Consider the following 15,880-nt stretch of genomic DNA (forward strand, 5'->3'; position numbering starts at 1 on the left):
ACAAAAAAAAACATTTTCTTGTTAGATTCTCAAGCACTTTCTTGTTATATATAATGTGTGAGGCACATGCACGCACGCACACGCGCACAAAATACCGTACATAGATCCCTTTTTGCAAAACAATATTGTATCACGTATACGGAACGAATATACTTTTAGATTCACAATCGGTATATCGATGATGGTAACACATTTTGCAAGACTGTATATTTATCCAAGATTCGAACCGCTGCGTTAATAAGTATATGTTTGAGAAGAAACCAGTCGAGTTACCATCTAACGAGTTCACGAAATTAATATATCTACGTAACATATATATAATATATAAAATATAAAATCAGCATTACTAAAATTGAAAAAAAATGTTTATTAATTGCCAATAAGTCTTGAATCCATGTTCTTTCTCATCTATTCTATGTGTGTAAATTAATTGTTAATAAATAAAAAGATAATTTTAAATACAATCTTTATGGAAAAAAAATATATGTCTTTGTCTTTTATGTCTGCGGAAAAAGTTCTAGATTCTATTTTCAAATATATATATATTGTTTTACATTCAAATGTATATATATACATATTTATACTTGTTAAAATCGATTTATTACTATGCTATGCGTACAATAATTTTTTTTTTTTTTTTTATAACGCATTCATTCTTTCATGATAAAAAAAATTTTGCATTATTGTATGACTAAACATCGTGTGACTAAAATAATATCTTGGCGTCATTATCTTTTATCTCTGTTATATTCTTACCTCTTTTGATGATTACATAAAAATGTGATTATAAGATTAAATGATGAAACAAAAGATTTATTTAGCATTTTACTACCAGCATAAATACAGTTAACGTACTACGTCAGCTTTGAAAAAGACGACAGGAATGCTATTATATAGCTATAATACATGCTTATTACAATAATTGAGATAAACAAAAGCTCATGTTATGGTGCGATATAAAAATTCACATCAAACAAATTAATCTAGCTGTATAAATTATTACTTTTTATAACGATCAAGCAACGAAATATAACGGTGTCTATTTTGAGATATAAAACTTTAATCAGTATTGATTCTTATCATTCTTTGTATACAGAGCAATTAGAACTTAGGAACATTGTAATAAAAAACTTTATTATAAAAAAAAAAAAAAAAACAATTTTTAATTCCAAACAGTAATTTTTAAACTATACTCTCTAAATTTCTTAGAGTGAAATTGAACTCCAAACTAGTGAAGCGCGAGTATTCACTTTAAGCGACAGTGGAAATACTGCTACTCGTAATTAATGAAAATTCACTTTTCACAAAAGTGAACTGTTTAACTCTGAAGTAAAATGAATGTGTTACTCGTTTTGAAGTGAATAATTCACTCGATCAGAGAATGGAGTCATTACCGTTTTGTCGAGAAGAGAATTTCGGAATACATATATATAAATAAACTAAGTATCTTACATTTTTATGAATTTGACCATTACAGTATATGCTTTTTAATTTCTGTGAATCATCCTATGCACAATACCACAAATTTTCCTCGTTCCTCGAGAGCACAGCGTATTACGCGTATTGTATAAATGTATATATGTATACATATATAAACGGGAAAGTCCCCAGCGCGTGATTCCAATCGCCGTGCACATTCATCCAGGGCTGTGTTCCGATTCCCCACCCGGGTACAACCGATATCATATTATACGTGACATACTATAATATCGGGTGGGGAATCGGAATACAGGACAGAACACACAGGACGCTTCGAGAGAAAAGCCGAGTCAGCGCGCGTGAAAGGAACTTGAATCTGCCACGAGGTGCACCAGAGTAAGCATTACGCTCCGGATGTGAGATACTAGCTGTTATCGCGAGTAGTTGGCAAAGTGATTTACCGGGGTAATTATATTAGAATTTCTCTCAACGAGACACACTACCTTGCGATATTGGATATGTGTTCAAAAGTTATTTTATTTTAATTTAAGTTGTTAGTTTATAGCGCGCGAAAATGTTCCGGTATACGTTTCTTTCCGTGCGAGCTTCGTCAGCGCGTTCTATACGAATAGATTTTATGGGAAAGATTTTATGTAAATGCAAATCCCTGGTGGTGGCAGAAAACTGCCTAAGAGACATATATCCATATAGTTGACTATTTCTCACACAGAAAAATTATTCATGGCCAAAGAAGTAGTTATTCTTTCTGTTTACGAGCATCGAAACAACCTTTGTTAATGTTTTCAAGACATGCAAATTTTGCGCATTATTCAATAGTAAGTCTGAAACGCATATTAGACTACGTATTAAAGATTGAAATGATTCAAGATTGAGATCTGACCGATCAGGACAAAGAAATTTTAATTCTTTTTTTTTTGCTCTAATTAGTCAAATTCCAATCTTCAATTCTCAATGCATATTTAATACGGGCTTAACAAATTTTTCTTCACGAATAAAAAAAAAAGGAAAACAATTTTTGTTAATATAATTTTAGTTTAATTTTTAGGTTTTCTTTTCTTTTTCTTTTTTTTCTTGCCTTTCATTTATTTTATGCATGTTTCGAAAATATCCGCGCTATCCTGTGACACATCAGCTGTTTTCTGTCTAACGGGTACCTAGAGTATTCATGCGCATAACGTATTTTTGTATCTGTAGATAATAATGACACGCATGATGCTTCTGTTAATTGACTTTGCAACAAAAGTCTTATTGACTCGATATGATAAGCTGATGATAAGCTGATAGGAAATGCTTTAAAGTATGTAGAGAGAATGAGGCGTTTATTTTTTTTCTGGTTATGTATATTTACTATAAATAGACAACTACGTAGTTTTAAATCAGTGGAAAATAACTTAAATTCGCAAGACAAGACACGTTAAAATTCGTAAAATATTATGCAAATATTTATATTAGAGATATTATTTACATGTATATACTATATATGAATTCTGTTTACTCAACTTTTTTAATTAAATATTGTAAAATACCTAATTTATATTATACAAAAGTTTAGAAGGAAATAAAATGTTCAGCTCTGAAAGTTCTATTATAAAGAGACATTGTCAAATATGAATTATCGATAGATTGTTATAAGTTTTCTAATAGCATGCGCACAGCTATCGCATCAAGTTCTATACTATTTACAACAGCTACTTATATTTTAATTCTACTTTTATGTCAAATTTAATATAATATACATTCAAAGGACTGAGTGAAATATTAGTTGGAAGAGTTTAATTTATTTCATCACAATAAAACTTTGACATTTTCTTTTGCAGATGAGGACACGTATCGTGGACCTGCTGCTTATATATAGCTCCTTGAATTTTTGTTGTTATGGCAATCTTGGTAAGTAAATGTTTTGATATTCAGAATAATATCTAAATTTATATGTGTATTATCTACATTTAAATGTGATGGAGAAGAAGATTGTACCGATGGAGCGAATGAAGATTACTGCAATGAAAACTTTATTGTGAGTATTACGCAACTCATATAAATACTATTTTTTGTCAATTGTTTTCCAATTTTTTATCTATTTTGAATTTGTGAAAATTTAAATTATCAAATCTGGACAGCTTTCGTCTTTTATTTACAATTCGATTACTATGTATATTCTTAATACACGTTGCATTCTCTTATCTTAAAATTTGAAACAGTTCCAAAAACCATTCCAAAAACTTTTATTCTTTTATCGACAGACAATATATTCTATATTTGTCGTTGCGATCATACTTTCTGTGCAAAAATGTAGCAAGATTTATTCTTTTCAAATATTCTGCAATAGTAATTATTTATTTTAAGAAATTATGTCCTTATTCTCTCTTTTATCTATCAATAAGAAGTACAATTTTGGTTATCATTAAAATAACAGTTTTGTTTGTTGCAAAAATATAGTCAGCACCGGCGCAGATATCAACATCAGATTCATTAACTTATATAGCAGCTGTAGTAGAATATCATCCAGAATATGCAACAGATGGTAATGGGACTTTGAAGAAAAATTCTGATGCATATGTGAAGCACATTGAAACAGCTAGAGGATACGTAAGCATTTTTAAGAAAAGATTAATTTTAAATGTTTCATATAAAGAGATTAATGTAGTTTGACACAAAGTATATCCTTGCCAATGCACATTATGTACATAAAAGTTATTTAAAACATTTAAATATACTTTTTTTTAGAATGCTGATATAATTGTTTTCCCCGAAGATGGATTAACAACAGTTAAACTTCCCAAAAGGGAAGAAATGCAAGATTGGACAACTATTATTCCTGCTGCTTCATTTAATTATACACCTTGTACTGACAGTACTATTGAAGTCAGTGAGGTATGTACATTGTGTATTGTAAAATCTTTTAATATCACGAAATGAGTAATCAAAATTTTTAATTATTATAAAAAATCTATAGGCATTGAAAAAGATATCATGTGCTGCAAGAAACAATACAATCTATGTGGTAATCAATATTGCTGAGAAACTGCCTTGCGTTGAAGATGTATGTCCAAAAGATAAGATGTTTTATTATAATAGCAATGTTGTATTTGATCGTACGGGAAAGATTATTGCCAGGTATCTTTATTATCATTAACACTGCAATGTGCGTGCGATCTAACATTATACTGATGATGTCTAATTATGATAAATATAGATATCGTAAAACGAATCTTTTTGGCGAACAACAATTTAATGTGACATCAAAACCGGAAATAGTGATTTTCGATACTGATTTTGGAGTCAAATTTGGAACTTTTATATGTTTTGATATATTATTTCACGAGCCTGCATTACAATTAACAAGGGTCCATCAAGTTACTGACATTGTGTATCCTACAGCATGGTTTTCTGAAGCCCCATTCTTAACAGGTAAATGTGATAGATTTTTTTTGCCTAATAATTTAGTTTCATCAAAATATAGTATGAAACAGGATATTATTTATTATTTCAGCTGTACAAACACAAGCAGGATGGTCGTTTAGTGAAGATGTAAATTTGTTAGTTTCCGGTTATAATGAACCTGCTTCTGGCAATACCGGCAGTGGAATTTATTTAGGTAATCAAATTTACATTTTATATGTTGATTATAAGAGATTTGTCATGCAAATATCTGTACAAGATAATATATCATGCAGGTCGTGAAGGAATAGGTAAAGCAATAATGTCTAAAACTACACGCGATGAAATATTGGTATTTGAAGTGCCCAAAAAGAAAAAGATATTTAATAAAGACCATCACGATCATTCAAAGGATTACGATCATAAAGTTTATAACTATAAAAAGGAGAATGTACATACGGAGGAATTATGGAAAAAGCAATTTGCAAGCACAATGGAAGATAACGATATCATATTTTTGATGCATGATAATATTAATGTCTTTGAAACATTTTCCTTGGAAGAAAATGTCACGAAAAATGTCTGCAAGAATGGCTTCTGCTGTGATTTTAAAGTAGAAGTTGTGACAATAGATCCAAGTAAAAAATATCGTTTAATAGCTTTTAGTGGTATTCGTCTTTACGCTACCGTTGAAGCTGGCGTACGCGCATGCGGTATAGTTCAATGTTTAAATGACTCGGTCTCATCGTGCGGTTCTGTACAAGATTCGAAAACTGTATTCAGCAGAATTGAAATCGATACAACGTTCTACGATTATAAGGATATTTTGATCATGCCATCCACGTTACGTTCAGATTTACTTCCTCTTTCCGAAAACTGGACGTATAACGAACATATTCATGATGATCATGTGCACATTAGTATGCTCTTAAATAATAATACAAATAATCTAACAACGTTTGGAATATATTCGAGATACTTTAATAAGAACAATGCAAGTAGAATAGTTTTTGATGATATATATTATTTCATAGCTTTATTAGTGAGTTTGTGCCTATCAAGATTGTAATTTGTAATATTTTACGCATGCAGCAATATTGTACACATCTATCTATGCGTACATTAAATATATACAATATATATATATATATATATATCTTTTTTTTATATACACGTTTAGAAATTGTATCTCTTATGTATAGATCTCTGTTAATGATTTTTGAATAACTTTAATATAGTTCAACTATTTCACTTTTAAATTTTAATTTTTAATATCAGATATATTATATATATTTATATGTATAATCTTTTATATTTTTGACAATTGAAGTGAGAAAAAAAAGAACATACATAAGTTTCGCGAAACTTCAGATATTAAACATATGTATATATATGCCAAATAAGTCATAGTGATAATATATAAATGTATCGATAATGTGTTAATGTTAATAAAAATGTCTTTTACAAAGTCATACATTTTCAATATCTTCATCACGAATTACGATAAATATCTATCATTCTTGCTACGACCGTATCCAATAAACCGTAAGTATCTATATATAAAAATATAAACTTTTTTTATATACTTTTGAGATATTTTCTATTCTAAATTTGTTATCATTGACAATTATACAAATGTAACGAGTAATGGGACATATTTTTATCTGTCTTTAATAAACGACAAAGTCATTATATATATATATAATTCTTTTCGTATTATTTTGATTCAGATTTCAAGAAATTGTACAGATATGCCCATGCTGATATACCGAGGCCTAATTTCGAAGAATATCGACGAAAATCCACGCAAGATCCCGATAAACCGGCTGCGAAAAATGCCGATAAAAGAAAAGCCTTGAGCTGCGTTGCCTCTTTCGGTGCGATTCAAAAAAATTTTATTTAAGATATTTACACTGTTTTATAACATTTGTTCGTATATTGTTCATTTAAAAAATGTCTCTTTTCTATGATAATATACAGATATACAATGCAAATATTAAAGAGAGAGCGTGAAAAATTAAATATATATATATATATATATGATGTTTTCAGCTGGTGGAGTTGCTGCATTATATACCTTCAAAGCTCACTTATTACATTATGTACTTTTCTTGTCGCCTTCGCGAGATATATTGGCGGAAGCTCAATTAGAAGTGAAATTAGATAATATACCGGAAGGAAAAGTATCGGTCGTTAAGTGGCGCGGAAAACCTGTTTTTATTTATCACCGGTAAAAGATCTAATGCACATTAATAATTATAAGCTAAGGAAAAAGATAACAAAAATTCTGAATAGTTGCCGTTTTAAAAAATCATTACTCAATTTTCAACATTCAACTTTCATTTAATATTATTTAACCAAATTAATTTTTTGAATTCACTGTATATCATTCGTCATGAGAAATTTTTATTTTGATTTTTGGATTTTACACACGCGTATTATATTTTCGTAATTCAAAATAAATTTCCGTACAGTCGATGAACTTATTTTTGGCGAACAACAAGAATAATATTGCTTATTAATATATATACAGATCTCGATCGATTATCGAGCAGGAGAGAGCCATGAACTTATCGGGGCTACGCGATCCGGAAACGGACGACGACAGGGTCAAAAGGCCGGAGTGGTTGGTCGTCCTGGGGATCTGCACACACTTGGGATGCGTACCAATTCCGAATGCCGGCATTATACCGGGCGGCTTTTTCTGTCCATGTCACGGTTCGCATTTTGACGCGTCCGGTCGCATACGAAAAGGCCCGGCGGCGACCAATTTAGAGATACCCGAGTACAAATTTATAACCGACAACAGGATCATTATCGGATGATGTGTGTATTTTTTTTAGATTGAAATAGATATTAAACGAGTATGAATCACAGCTTATGCGACATCGTTGTAGGAAATATATATATATATATATATTTTTTTTTTCCACGATAACCCCATACTGCACAGAACATTGCAGCAATATTGCAGCAACATTGCCGCAATGTTGCTACAATGTTGCAATGTTGCTGCACAAAAATCAAAATCGAAAATTTATGGAAATTATATAAAACGATTTTATAAAATTCCCCAATAATATAATTAAAAATAAAGTTTGATTTTTTGATACAAGAATGTTATAAATTTTAGAAGGAAAATATTTTTGAATGTCGTCTCTCACACACAGACAATAATAATTTTAATTAATAATCTTTTGTTAAAAGAAAGGATGTTACCGTCGTCGCTTTCTCAAATAGCAAGACGTTTGAATAACGTCAATTTGCTACTTGAGTTTAGATTAAATAAATTAAATTAAATATTAAAATTCGAATGGAATACATATATATATACATACCCGACGATGACTTTGCAATTAACTGCATTTTTGCTCCGATGAAACACATTTCGGCGAGGAAATAAGATGAAATATGCGAAGATGCAATGACCGATACCTCCGAAATCGCGATATTGGCATTACATCAGGTATGTTTACGTTAACACAAACACTTTCGACAATCAGTTTCGCTTGGACGTTTTAGATTTCTGACGAGAGAACAACGCGAAATACACGTTTGCTTTCGGCTAAACTCGATCACTTACACATACACAGAGACGCGGTTACTTCGCGTTAAGACAAACACTTTCGACAGTTTTTACTATGGCAAAATACATTTCGGCGAGAAAATAATGCGAAATACGCGTTAATAGCTTTTGCCCGATTCGAGCACTTACACATGCGCACACGTACACGGAACGCGGTTATTCCGCGTGATATTGGCGTACGTTGGATATCGCGCACGTTATCCATGTATATTTACGTTAAAACAAACACTTTCGACATTCAATCGCGCCCGCAACACATTTTTAAACAATAATAATCGCGAGAAATCTCGAGGAATGATATGCGACTACAAGCGCGACGCGACCAGTTACTCGCAGTTCGTTACTCGCAGTTCAAGATTTCGACAATCGCAATTTCGTCTCGCGATAGTATCGATAATATCGATCGAAACGGCGGACCAATAAGAGTTAAGCGCGGTACAATCGATTCTCCGTCAAACCAACCTCCGTCTTTTTTATCGACGCTCTAACCTACGTTGTAAGTCTTGTTTATAATATTTTTCAGTCTTTTCATTGTGAACAATAAATTGGATTAAGATATGAGTGAAATTTATTTTCTCTAATAACGGATTTTTATAGGTATCCTAATTAAAAAAATAGCTGTAAATACAAATAAAAAAACGCAATGACACCGCCGATGGAAAGAATTCAGATTTTGGAGACTATCGAGAAGGACATTATAATATGTTTACAGAGTGCAGGTAATTATTAAATGCTTCATAATCGTGTTAATAGCTTTTTTTCTCTCATTTAATACAACTTTCTTGTATATCAAAGTATACACATACAGATACATCGTACAAGATAAAACATATATAAAAATTATAGAAATAAAATATAAAAATAATTATGTAATGCAAAATACTTGATATTCATATGCGATTAAGATATATATATATATATATATTTATATTATACATAGGACAAGCTTGCATGGAATTGAGTAAAGAGAAATCAAGTTTAAAACAGGCAGAATCGCAGACGCATCAATTTTTAAAAACACTAGGACAGTTGGAGTCTAAATTGAGTGAACAAATTAATTATCTTACACAGGTTTCTACAGGTACAGAATATATATTTGCTTTACAATATCTGTATCTTCAATATATCTGTAATAATGTATATTATAGGTCAACCGCACGAAGGTTCTGGATATGCCAGTCAGAAAGTATTACAAATGGCATGGCATAGATTGGAGCATGCACGAAGTAGAGTTAATGAACTGGAACGTATAAAAAATAAGTTACGATGAGTATATAACTCTTCTCATAAAATGTTAAACTGTAAATATGAATAATATTAATATAATTTGAGACATTTTTTTCTAAATACAGATTATTTGAATAAATTTACATATTTTCAATGTGAATTTTATAATGATACACACAATTTTCTGGATATTTCTTTTATTTCTAAATGTATAATATACTAAAAAAATACATAAATAATTTCTTTATATATCGTCTGTCTTTATCCTATGCTCATCATATAAATGTGTTTGGTACACGCGCGCGTATGTGTATGTAACAAATAGTAAACTTTATGAAAACATTCCAACAATACGCAACATATATAATGCGTTTTATGATTAACTTGTACGTGTAAAATATGAACATTATGAACAATTTATTTTAAAACACTCATCTTATAATTACACCCCTTTCTTTGATATTATCGATATCCTTATCCATCTATGACTCCCATACTACGTTTTACTGTAGCAGCTAATGAAAGTCGTGATCTTCTCTCTTCGTCTAATTGCTTTGTTAGTAGTGACATTTGTGATTGTAGATCCGTCATTTGATTCTTCAGGGTTTTAACCGTTTCAGATAATGTTCTGTATATAAAATATACATTAATATTGACATATACAATATCGCACCGATATATTAACTATCTTTATGAATCTCTGCCAAATAATGTCTCAATTTTTTCTGAATTAATCAAATGAACAATAAGATGATAACAAAGTGGAGTTCTAGGAAAAGTTTAAGCAAGCAATGTTTGACTTTTGTAGAAATTATCAGATTTGAGTATATTTGTTGCAATAGAGGATAAGACGAGTATTTTTTTCAAAATAATATTAATTTTTTTACATTTACCTGTCATTACAAGATTCCCAGTTGCCTCTATTATACGCAGATGATATCCTATCGCGTGATTTTTGTGAATCATAATCTAACATTGCTGAAAAGCATAATTTCTTCATGATACATGAAATATCTTGAAAAGTTTACACAGCAAATCGTTAATAATTATCTTTCATCACTTACAATTAGATTCTCCAGAATGTACAGTAAATCTAGCATTGACAGAAAGACAATAACCCTCTATTACTTTCAATATGATTGCATCTTCTTCAAACTGTCGCTCGTCTATGATGTAAAACATACAATAGAAAATGATTTTTAAAAAATCTAATATTTATTCAATACAGATAAATCTTACTGCATGATCGTTGTAGGCGTGATGTATCTGTGGTAGTATCTATTTTTCCAAAACTCTTAAGAGAATATAAGGGAGAAGCAGGTCTTAATGATGCAAGACTCCAAGGTGTCTTAATTCCTGGAGATGTGCAATGCTCCATTATCGGCCGCTGGTGCTTCCCGTTCAACTGGTTGTTCATCTGCTACAATATACAATATCATTTATAATATTTCAAGAGAACATTAATTTAAAATATTTCTATTATTTCATGCATAGCTTAAAAATTTATCTAGTTAAAGTGTGTTGAAACTATTATATATATAATATGTATATAATTATATTAATATTTTCTATTATTACAGAACCTTTTATTCTACTTTTTTGTGATCCTACGTTTAATTAGAAATTATCTTAAGAATATAAAATACATAGTTGTATCAGTTTAGAGTGCACGCCCTACCTAGAAGCCAAAGCTGTACCTAATCAAAGTCAATGGAATTTTTCACAAAGTGATGGCAATGTGATAAATAAAGGTATGTGCAGAAAAATTTGTGACGTTTTTTAAAACTATCCTATAATGTATATTGTGTTAGTAAAGCAATAGCTTACTTCACACAACATGGCTGTGAAATAAGGACATACTATTTTCGGTGAAAAATGATAATTAGTAAAAACACTAACAATGGTTAAAAAACTGAAGTGAGATCAAAGAAACAGCCATGCCATGGAAGCTTGCCTTGTTCCGTGTATCCAAATATCGGGATAGATTTCTTGAGCCACCAATGAGCATACAGTCCAGATGAATACACTTGATTAGTTGGTTCGTCATGTTCCTCCATAATCGGCTGTATTGGACGAACTACATGTCTCCCGATTTTCTTAATTACACATTGATGTGCGTACGGTATCGGTTGCGTATACCTCTTTCCTTGTACATTTCCATAATTTATCAGAGGATGAGTTAATAGAGTTTCTTGAATTCTTTTCTCGCTACTATTCGGATCGTTATTCGCATCCCTATCGCTAGATTTTGCAAGACTTGTACATTCATCAATATTTTTGGATGAAGCTAGAGAACGGGCACTGTCTCGAGGTGTAGAGCCAAATGGCGAAGTGCAAATACACTGATGCTCAAACTTATTCTCATCATTATCGCTTTCGCTATGAGATGTTCTTACAGGATCTGTATACTTGGTATGACTAGATGCATACGACTTGTAACAGGAATTAATTTCCGATGAATTCAAGCGATAACTTTCGGCCATTCCCGAATCCGATGACCGTAAACTATTGTTTGCGCATGTTTCTCTTTTTACGCTATTTTTACTGCTATTTTTCTGGTTGGATGTCGTCGAATATTGAATCTCCGACATCTTTGGATAGAGTTCGATGGTTTTCGAATAATTCATCGTTAGACCGCTGTGCTCTTGGTCGTCTGGTATTTCCAAATGTTCCCGACAAAATTCATTACAGCGCGTATGAAATTTCGGTGTATAGGATTTGCTTGACGCGAGCGGCAGGACGTGACTCATTGTGGCAACGGCCGGTAAACTTTTACTAGTTTCGAAGGTATAGCGATCGACTCTCGGTGCGAAATTCGTGAATGAGGTAGTGTTCGCGAGTCCCACCGTACTAAGATCAGTATTATCTACCACGTATCTAACATCCAGTATTAACGAAGATTTACGCAGTATTCGTGGCTGCTCCTGTACATTACTTTCAGTGGATGTGTTTGACTCTGATCCTCCACTGCTACTAGCAGTTAAAATAATATAAGTCACATTACATTTTCTCATTTTTACATTGCTCAAGTCTGGCTTCAAAACATATTGTATATATAACAACTTTTTCATTAATTCGGGATATATGACTTTTCTCCTCACGAGCTTCGCAAAATATCTCGAGAGTCGCGCGTATGGAGGATGATGACAACTCACACGAGACACTGTTGGTGATTTCAAGAGGCTACTAGTGCCTTGTTCCTGAATCAAGAGATCAATCCAACGCTGTCTTTCTTCCTTTGTGGCGCATAACACGACAATACTCTCAATCATTGGTCCTTAAAAGATACATATCGCATTACATTATTTATACAAACTACTAGCTTAAAAAATAATTGTATCATTTTGCAATGTAAGAAAAGTAGACGGATTTGTTCATATATTTCCTCATTACCGTTTTCTAAATCATAAAATGACATTTGTTATGTCCGTTATAAGATAGAATTACGATACATATAAAATTATAATAATAATCGTACCAGTAATTTCAAGAGCATTTCTTATTTCATCCGTATCTTCAATTCCAGTTACATTAATACCAGTTAATGGAAGTTTTCCCTATACAAATAATTGCAATGCACAAAATGAGATTATTGTATATTAAAGTTGTATTATTAAATCAGTGTATATATATATAATAGAAATATTTCCAAATATATACCTCATAAATGAAGGAACTCATCCTGGGACTGGTACTAAGTACTAGCAGTGTGGTGGGAAACAAAACAAAATATCTATCTCTGCGATCTACAGTTGCCAGAGTTACAGCTCCAACGCGAATAATCTCGCCTAACGAACTTAATTCTTCACCTTCCCAGCCTTTGATTCCACTGGTTAATATTTGAAGCGCCAACTCACGTTGCTTACGTATAGAAGCACAATGATCCTAACAATAAAAACAGATCATATCATAAAGAATAAATTTAAATGCAATTAAATGTTAACAACAATGTTTTGTATATAGAGAACAAGATTATCATACTGTGATTTCCCTATATACAGTTATACTACGTTGAGTATCTCCTCTATCGGGATGATTCTTTTCGGTATATCTTTCTAATTCTTGAAGCATAGCAGAATACTTATCCAATCTTCGAAATGGCTTACTAAGGCCAGTGGTTAATACCAATATACCAGGTGATATTGCTCCACTACGCTCCATAAATTCATTTAATTCATCTCTAAAACATAATAATATGTATAATGAATATATTTGATCATAATAAAACTACAGATTTAATAAACTAATCTTATATCTCTTTCAGTAGCTACCTGTATCTATCTAATATACAAACAGCTTGTGGATGATTATTACAATATGTAGTATGAATAGATTTTAGTCTCGGCGCAATAGTTAGAAAAAGATTCCCTACTCTTGCAGAAAGTCCTTGTAAAATGGTTGCTTCCAAATTTGTCAACAGACATTGATGAGTTTCCAAGATTTCGTGTATATTACCAAGTAGCTGTTTATATTCATCTTTCTTCAGTCTATATGTATATATATATAATTGTAAGTTTTTATAATATATAACATATATATTTTTTTCTTTATATATTTTATTATATAACTTACATATTTGATGCTTCAAGAGGTTGTAAAAAGTTATTCACTAAACCTTGTAGTTCTGCTACATTTACTCTCTCAGAATCTACAATATCCTTCAATACTATGTCGCGATTAAGTTTCTGATAAGCAGGTGATGATTCTTGCGGACTCCTTTCTGGAGATGTTTTGATTGATGTATGACCAGCATCTATTACATGTTTATTCATCAGACAGTATATAAAATGTTACAAGAATTGAAACCAGATTAATCATGCATAATTATCAAAGTATTAAAATTTTAATATATTTAAATCTATTTAGAGAATTTATAAATATACACACTGTACCTGGAATTCTATATTCTTTGACATAATTCGAGGGAAACCAACCAGTTTTGTCGTGTAGTGTACCTTCCCACCAGCCTTCATCATCCACCTGAGTTATCGTTATTATATCTCCCTTCTTAAAACACAACTAAAAGAATGAGAATGTTGCGTGATTAAAAAAAAAACATATTTTGGAAATTACGATAATATATTGTTCCGATATTCTCAAGTATCACTCAATGGGAGGTATTCTTCTTCTTTTACATACCTCATCGTTATTCTTCCCTTTAAAGGAAAAAAGCGCTATAACAAATTTCGGTGCATCGGGCTTCGACATAATTTTCGTGTTTCGTTGATTGCAAATCGTAAAAGAACATCAAGGAACTAAAGTGGTATCACCGCGCATTTCCTTGTCACGGGAACAACGTTCAGCCTTCAAACGTCTGGCTTTCGAAGCGCGTAAGAAGGCATTTGCCCTGGAATTATAACATAGCTCATAGGCATCCAAACGTCATAACACGAAGAATATTGTGTCATACATATATTCCAAGTATTCTTCTTTTCGCTTCTGTCAAGAGTTGGTCGCACGCCTGTGAATGCCAGTGAATGCACTGAATGCCTGTAGGCCTGTATCAGCTATTAGCATAAATGCGATGGTATAGGTATCTTACACACATGCACATTTGCTGAATTACACTCGCTATCTATAAATAAATACATCTGCACGCCACGTGACTATACGTCATCAACAGATATCTATTCGTCTTGTTTTTGAAAAAGGCATAAACACAAACGAAAAATACATTGGAGGAAAGAGTCATATTTTTTTTTTTCATCAATTTTATTTCGTATATAAATTTATTTTGTGTATATGTTACGTGTTGATTTAAATATCCCGCCAACTCTTGCTAATCCGTGGATGTATTCGAAAATCCTACCCATGGGGTAGAGTAGCTTCTAATTGACCAATCAGGACAATGAAATTGTTTTGACCAATCAGAATATAAAGATTTCTTTTCCCTGATTGGTCAATTAAATGCTACTTTATTCTACGAGTAAAATTTTTGAACTCATCTTTTGATACATTTGTGTGAATCGCTCGAAGCGCAAGATTTATTATCTTCATTAATCTTGATTAAACATTGAAACGAAAATAATATCAAACAAAGTGTACCCTTCAATACGTGTTGCAGACGCATGAGATGACACAAGAATGTGATACGCGACACATTAATTTCCAACAAGCGTCTTCAGAAATATGTTTAGAGGTATATCGTACAATGAGTTTGTATTTATTTCACGACAAATAAAAATGTTAAAAGCGTATATTACATATAGACAGAACTGCATATACACTAGCAACCGTGTTTAATTAGTA

At 31.6% G+C, this 15,880-nt stretch overlaps 4 protein-coding genes across 20 annotated transcripts; 3 read left to right on the plus strand and 1 right to left on the minus strand.

The window, feature by feature from the left end:
• The first annotated feature begins 1,636 nt into the window (after nucleotides 1-1,636).
• On the plus strand, nucleotides 1,637-6,168 carry LOC138939893 (vanin-like protein 1). 12 transcript variants are annotated; one of them, XM_070308190.1, is made up of 9 exons: nucleotides 1,637-1,884; nucleotides 3,258-3,327; nucleotides 3,405-3,454; nucleotides 3,877-4,026; nucleotides 4,165-4,311; nucleotides 4,394-4,554; nucleotides 4,634-4,848; nucleotides 4,931-5,035; nucleotides 5,115-6,168. In XM_070308190.1, the coding sequence occupies exons 2-9, from the start codon at nucleotides 3,258-3,260 to the stop codon at nucleotides 5,885-5,887; spliced, it is 1,671 nt and encodes a 556-aa protein (XP_070164291.1). In that variant the 5' UTR covers nucleotides 1,637-1,884; the 3' UTR covers nucleotides 5,888-6,168. The 12 variants fall into 12 exon arrangements, with proteins under 12 accessions (XP_070164291.1, XP_070164292.1, XP_070164300.1 ...); XM_070308191.1 differs by having other exon boundaries at nucleotides 1,637-1,815; XM_070308193.1 differs by lacking the exon at nucleotides 1,637-1,884 and adding an exon at nucleotides 2,628-2,737.
• Nucleotides 6,169-6,260: 92 nt separating this feature from the next.
• On the plus strand, nucleotides 6,261-7,643 carry LOC138940001 (cytochrome b-c1 complex subunit Rieske, mitochondrial). Its single transcript, XM_070308449.1, has 4 exons — nucleotides 6,261-6,363; nucleotides 6,549-6,695; nucleotides 6,871-7,048; nucleotides 7,352-7,643. The coding sequence occupies exons 1-4, from the start codon at nucleotides 6,261-6,263 to the stop codon at nucleotides 7,641-7,643; spliced, it is 720 nt and encodes a 239-aa protein (XP_070164550.1).
• A 1,218-nt stretch (nucleotides 7,644-8,861) lies between these two features.
• On the plus strand, nucleotides 8,862-9,858 carry Med11 (mediator complex subunit 11). The gene is made up of 4 exons (XM_070308311.1): nucleotides 8,862-8,900; nucleotides 9,002-9,123; nucleotides 9,345-9,485; nucleotides 9,553-9,858. Exons 2-4 carry the CDS (start codon nucleotides 9,048-9,050, stop codon nucleotides 9,672-9,674), a joined length of 339 nt encoding a protein of 112 aa, XP_070164412.1. The 5' UTR covers nucleotides 8,862-8,900; nucleotides 9,002-9,047; the 3' UTR covers nucleotides 9,675-9,858.
• On the minus strand, nucleotides 9,384-15,162 carry Rtgef (Rho-type guanine nucleotide exchange factor). 6 transcript variants are annotated; one of them, XM_070308304.1, is made up of 13 exons: nucleotides 15,042-15,162; nucleotides 14,771-14,978; nucleotides 14,524-14,650; nucleotides 14,204-14,384; nucleotides 13,903-14,118; nucleotides 13,613-13,811; nucleotides 13,292-13,516; nucleotides 13,110-13,188; nucleotides 12,787-12,908; nucleotides 10,871-11,048; nucleotides 10,696-10,797; nucleotides 10,525-10,609; nucleotides 9,384-10,259 (listed from the first exon to the last, which is right to left on the minus strand). In XM_070308304.1, the coding sequence occupies exons 2-13, from the start codon at nucleotides 14,837-14,839 to the stop codon at nucleotides 10,106-10,108; spliced, it is 1,737 nt and encodes a 578-aa protein (XP_070164405.1). In that variant the 5' UTR covers nucleotides 14,840-14,978; nucleotides 15,042-15,162; the 3' UTR covers nucleotides 9,384-10,105. The 6 variants fall into 6 exon arrangements, with proteins under 6 accessions (XP_070164405.1, XP_070164403.1, XP_070164402.1 ...); XM_070308302.1 differs by having other exon boundaries at nucleotides 9,385-10,259; nucleotides 10,525-10,606; nucleotides 10,871-11,051; XM_070308301.1 differs by having other exon boundaries at nucleotides 9,386-10,259; nucleotides 10,871-11,051.
• Nucleotides 15,163-15,880: the final 718 nt, after the last annotated feature.

The sequence above is a fragment of the Polyergus mexicanus genome, unplaced genomic scaffold (genome assembly GCF_030449975.1).
Source record: "Polyergus mexicanus isolate NDT 795.1 unplaced genomic scaffold, iyPolMexi1.0 SCAF_15, whole genome shotgun sequence".
Lineage (NCBI taxonomy): Eukaryota > Metazoa > Arthropoda > Insecta > Hymenoptera > Formicidae > Polyergus > Polyergus mexicanus.

Excerpts from the sequence above, each read along its gene's own strand:
- LOC138939893 (XM_070308190.1), top strand. The coding sequence starts at position 3,258 with ATGAGGACACGTATCGTGGACCTGCTGCTTATATATAGCTCCTTGAAT. Across the intron at positions 4,555-4,633 it reads ACGGGAAAGATTATTGCCAG|ATATCGTAAAACGAATCTTT; the intron begins GTATCTTTATTA and ends TGATAAATATAG. Across the intron at positions 5,036-5,114 it reads CGGCAGTGGAATTTATTTAG|GTCGTGAAGGAATAGGTAAA; the intron begins GTAATCAAATTT and ends TATATCATGCAG.
- LOC138940001 (XM_070308449.1), top strand. The coding sequence starts at position 6,261 with ATGTTAATAAAAATGTCTTTTACAAAGTCATACATTTTCAATATCTTC. Across the intron at positions 6,696-6,870 it reads GAGCTGCGTTGCCTCTTTCG|CTGGTGGAGTTGCTGCATTA; the intron begins GTGCGATTCAAA and ends TGATGTTTTCAG. Across the intron at positions 7,049-7,351 it reads CCTGTTTTTATTTATCACCG|ATCTCGATCGATTATCGAGC; the intron begins GTAAAAGATCTA and ends ATATATATACAG.
- Med11 (XM_070308311.1), top strand. The coding sequence starts at position 9,048 with ATGACACCGCCGATGGAAAGAATTCAGATTTTGGAGACTATCGAGAAG. Across the intron at positions 9,124-9,344 it reads AATATGTTTACAGAGTGCAG|GACAAGCTTGCATGGAATTG; the intron begins GTAATTATTAAA and ends TATTATACATAG. Across the intron at positions 9,486-9,552 it reads TCTTACACAGGTTTCTACAG|GTCAACCGCACGAAGGTTCT; the intron begins GTACAGAATATA and ends TGTATATTATAG.
- Rtgef (XM_070308298.1), bottom strand. The coding sequence starts at position 14,839 with ATGTCGAAGCCCGATGCACCGAAATTTGTTATAGCGCTTTTTTCCTTT. Across the intron at positions 14,119-14,203 it reads CCTCTTGAAGCATCAAATAT|ACTGAAGAAAGATGAATATA; the intron begins GTAAGTTATATA and ends ATATACATATAG. Across the intron at positions 13,189-13,291 it reads TGAGTTCCTTCATTTATGAG|GGAAAACTTCCATTAACTGG; the intron begins GTATATATTTGG and ends TTATTTGTATAG.